Below are 2,863 nucleotides of genomic sequence, written 5' to 3' on the forward strand. Positions count from 1 at the left end.
ACACTCCAAGATCCCCCCTGTCTGGCTAGTGAGAGTGCGTGCGTGTGTGTGTGTGTGTGTGTGTGTGCGTGTGTGTGTGCGTGTGTGTGTGCGTGTGCGTGTGTGCGTGCGTGCGCGTGTGCGCGTGTGTGCGTGCGTGCGTGTGTGTGTGTGTGTGCGTGTGCGCGCGCGCGCTCACCTGCAGACTGCTGGCTGAGGATGCAAAGAGACTTGATTCATGGATTGCATGGGGTGATTCCTATCTGCTTCTACGACACTTGGGGGCTGCATCGTGGATTCCTCAGGGCATCTGCCAGAGCAGGAGGGAGACATGAATAATGCATGGTCGTTTGTCGATTAAGACAAAACAGTGTATGCCCAACAGTTGTTTTTTCCAAGAATATTCACCAGTTTATTCACATTTTATCAGTGCTGTCCTTGCTGGTATTAGATGCATGATCTAAGATTAGATTTCATTTGAATCATTTCAAGTTTTCATTAACTTAGGTAAAGCAAAGGCAGCTCTCTAATCATATGTGAATTTAAAATCATTCATTTGTAAATAGTACAATGATATTTCCCTTTGCCCTATCTGCAGAACTCCTTTTGGGGATTAGAGCTAGTCCTTGTAATTTTGAAACCCAGCAAAGAGAAATGTTACGACCATGTTCTTTCCAAGTCAGGTCACCCGGGCAGAGTAGCACAGAGGTATTAGTTGTAACGACAAAGACTGCGGTTGGCTGAGGTAGCCAGGCAGTTCGGGAATGAAGGCCGATCTCTTCCGATAGCGGGATAAATGCTCTCCTTCTGTTGTCAAGAAGTACCGGGAACACGCCCAGGAATCCACAGTTGCAACCGTTGTTTGCTTTGCCTCAGTGAAATGAGAAAGTTTAATTCACACACAATTTTAAACAAAGGCCTTACAGCCACTAATCTAGAGACTATTATTGTTGACAAAACAAGAAAAAGCAGTTTCTTAATCCTTGATCCTGAATGTGTAGCATCTATAGATATCCCAAAAAAATACACAGTCTTCTCAAATCTCTGGATTTAGTTATTGAGTAATTTCTCTGGTTTGTATGATCTAACAGACTCTCAGCCGATATGCAGGACTACGGTTTAATTATTGATGGCGCCGCGCTGTCCTTGATAATGAAGCCACGTGAGGACGGGAGCTCCAGCAACTACCGGCAGCTCTTCCTGGACATCTGCCGGAACTGCAGCGCCGTGCTCTGCTGCCGGATGGCGCCCCTGCAGAAGGCCCAGGTCCGCCGCCCGCCAGGAACCAGCTAGGGATCCCGGGGGGAAGGGGGTTACGTAGTGAGAGCCATTCATGAGCCCTTACAGCCTCTGGGGTTTTTCTTTAAATCTAGCAAAGCACCTCCTTTTAAAAATGGAAGCAAAATGATAGAACTCGAAACGTGAGCCTTACTTTGCTCGCTGTGATTAGTAAGCGTTGACGGAATCAAATGGATGGCCCTTCCGGGTACAGGGACCAAGGGAGATGTTCGTCCCGCCTCTCACGTACACAGAACTGTATCAGGAGGTGGAGCCGTCTGTGAGAGTCTGTACGGAAGCCGGGAGGGAGGCAGCTGCAGTCGAGCACCTACTGTGTGCCGGTTGCTGAGGCAGGTGCGAACCCACCGACCCTCACGGTAACCCATGAGGCGAGGGAGGCTGTGCTAATTTTAGGAATGAAGTACCTAAGACACAGAAAATCGGGAGAACCTGCCTGGAGATGCTTTGGAAAGTGGCGGTCCGAATCGGCTTCCACTCTGTCGGACTCTGAACTCACGTTCTGCCCACTGCACCACACTCTTGTGGAAACACCACCTGACGTGTGTTTTTTTCTTAATTTTTTTTTTTTTTTTTTGGCTGCGTTGGGTCTTCGTTGCTGCGCGCGGGCTCTCTCTAGTTGCGGTGAGCGGGGGCTACTCTTCGTTGTGGCGCACGGGCTTAGTTGCTCCGCGGCGCGTGGGATCTTCCTGGACCAGGGCTCGAACCTGTGTCCCCTGAATTGGCAGGTGGATTCTTAACCACTGCGCCACCAGGGAAGCCCCCTGTTGTGTGTTTTTAAATATTTTTTTTAAGCATATGGGATACGAACGTGAGCATGTGTGCCTTTCTGGTGTTGGTAAACCTAAAATGGTCCCAATTCTGTAAACCACATTTTAGATAAGGGAGATCAGTTTCTTTTGAGTTGCTCATGAAGGAAACTGTCAGCTTCTCAGACTGACCTAGTGCTTAAGGTAAAATACTGAACACCACATGCAAAGGGGTCATTTTTAGCGTCCTTGCACGCGTGCCACGCTGATCTGCCACGTGACAGTGTCACTAAGCACAAAACACCAGCATCGCCCTGGGGTGATTCTCAGTGAAGAGAAGCAGACTCAAGAATTCATGTACATATTCTATTTGGGATAAAAATGGTTTTATTCCCGACTCTCCCTCTTAAGTGTGTGACCCTGCGTAAACCTTGTATAGTGACGTCCAGGACAGAACTAAGGATGTCGTTTGGTCTTCACATGTTACTTGGTATTTCTTTTAGGTTCTTAACTGACTTTTGCAAACTTTTATACCAATTAGTGTCTCAGTCTTGAAACAAGAAGACAATCCACACATTTTTTCCTCATCTTTTCAGTCTTACATCATGGAATCTTATACTTAGGCACATAAATAGGAAAAAAAGACTGTAAAGAAACAGACTAAAAATTTGGAAATTATTCATTGCATTGAGTTGTCAGATTTGGTTTTGCACACACGACAAATTTGAAAAGTAAATGAACAGCTTATTTAAAAAAATAGATGCTTAGGGCTTCCCTGGTGGCGCAGTGGTTGAGAGTCCGCCTGCCGATGCAGGGGACACGGGTTCGTGCCCCGGTCC

The 2,863-nt window shown here is 47.2% G+C and overlaps 1 protein-coding gene across 10 annotated transcripts in view; it reads left to right on the forward strand.

Annotated features, from left to right (window-relative positions):
- The window catches only part of ATP11A (ATPase phospholipid transporting 11A), a 114,430-nt gene that overhangs the window by 94,516 nt on the left and 17,051 nt on the right, over window positions 1-2,863 (forward strand). For all 10 annotated transcript variants that reach the window (XM_028497694.2, XM_028497689.2, XM_024117444.3 and 7 more), the window contains one exon: window positions 1,071-1,245. In XM_028497694.2, the coding sequence (XP_028353495.1) occupies window positions 1,071-1,245 (175 nt within the window). The remainder of the gene's footprint in view (window positions 1-1,070; window positions 1,246-2,863) is intronic.

Source organism: Physeter macrocephalus, chromosome 13, assembly GCF_002837175.3.
Source record: "Physeter macrocephalus isolate SW-GA chromosome 13, ASM283717v5, whole genome shotgun sequence".
In the NCBI taxonomy this organism is placed as follows: Eukaryota; Metazoa; Chordata; class Mammalia; order Artiodactyla; family Physeteridae; genus Physeter; species Physeter macrocephalus.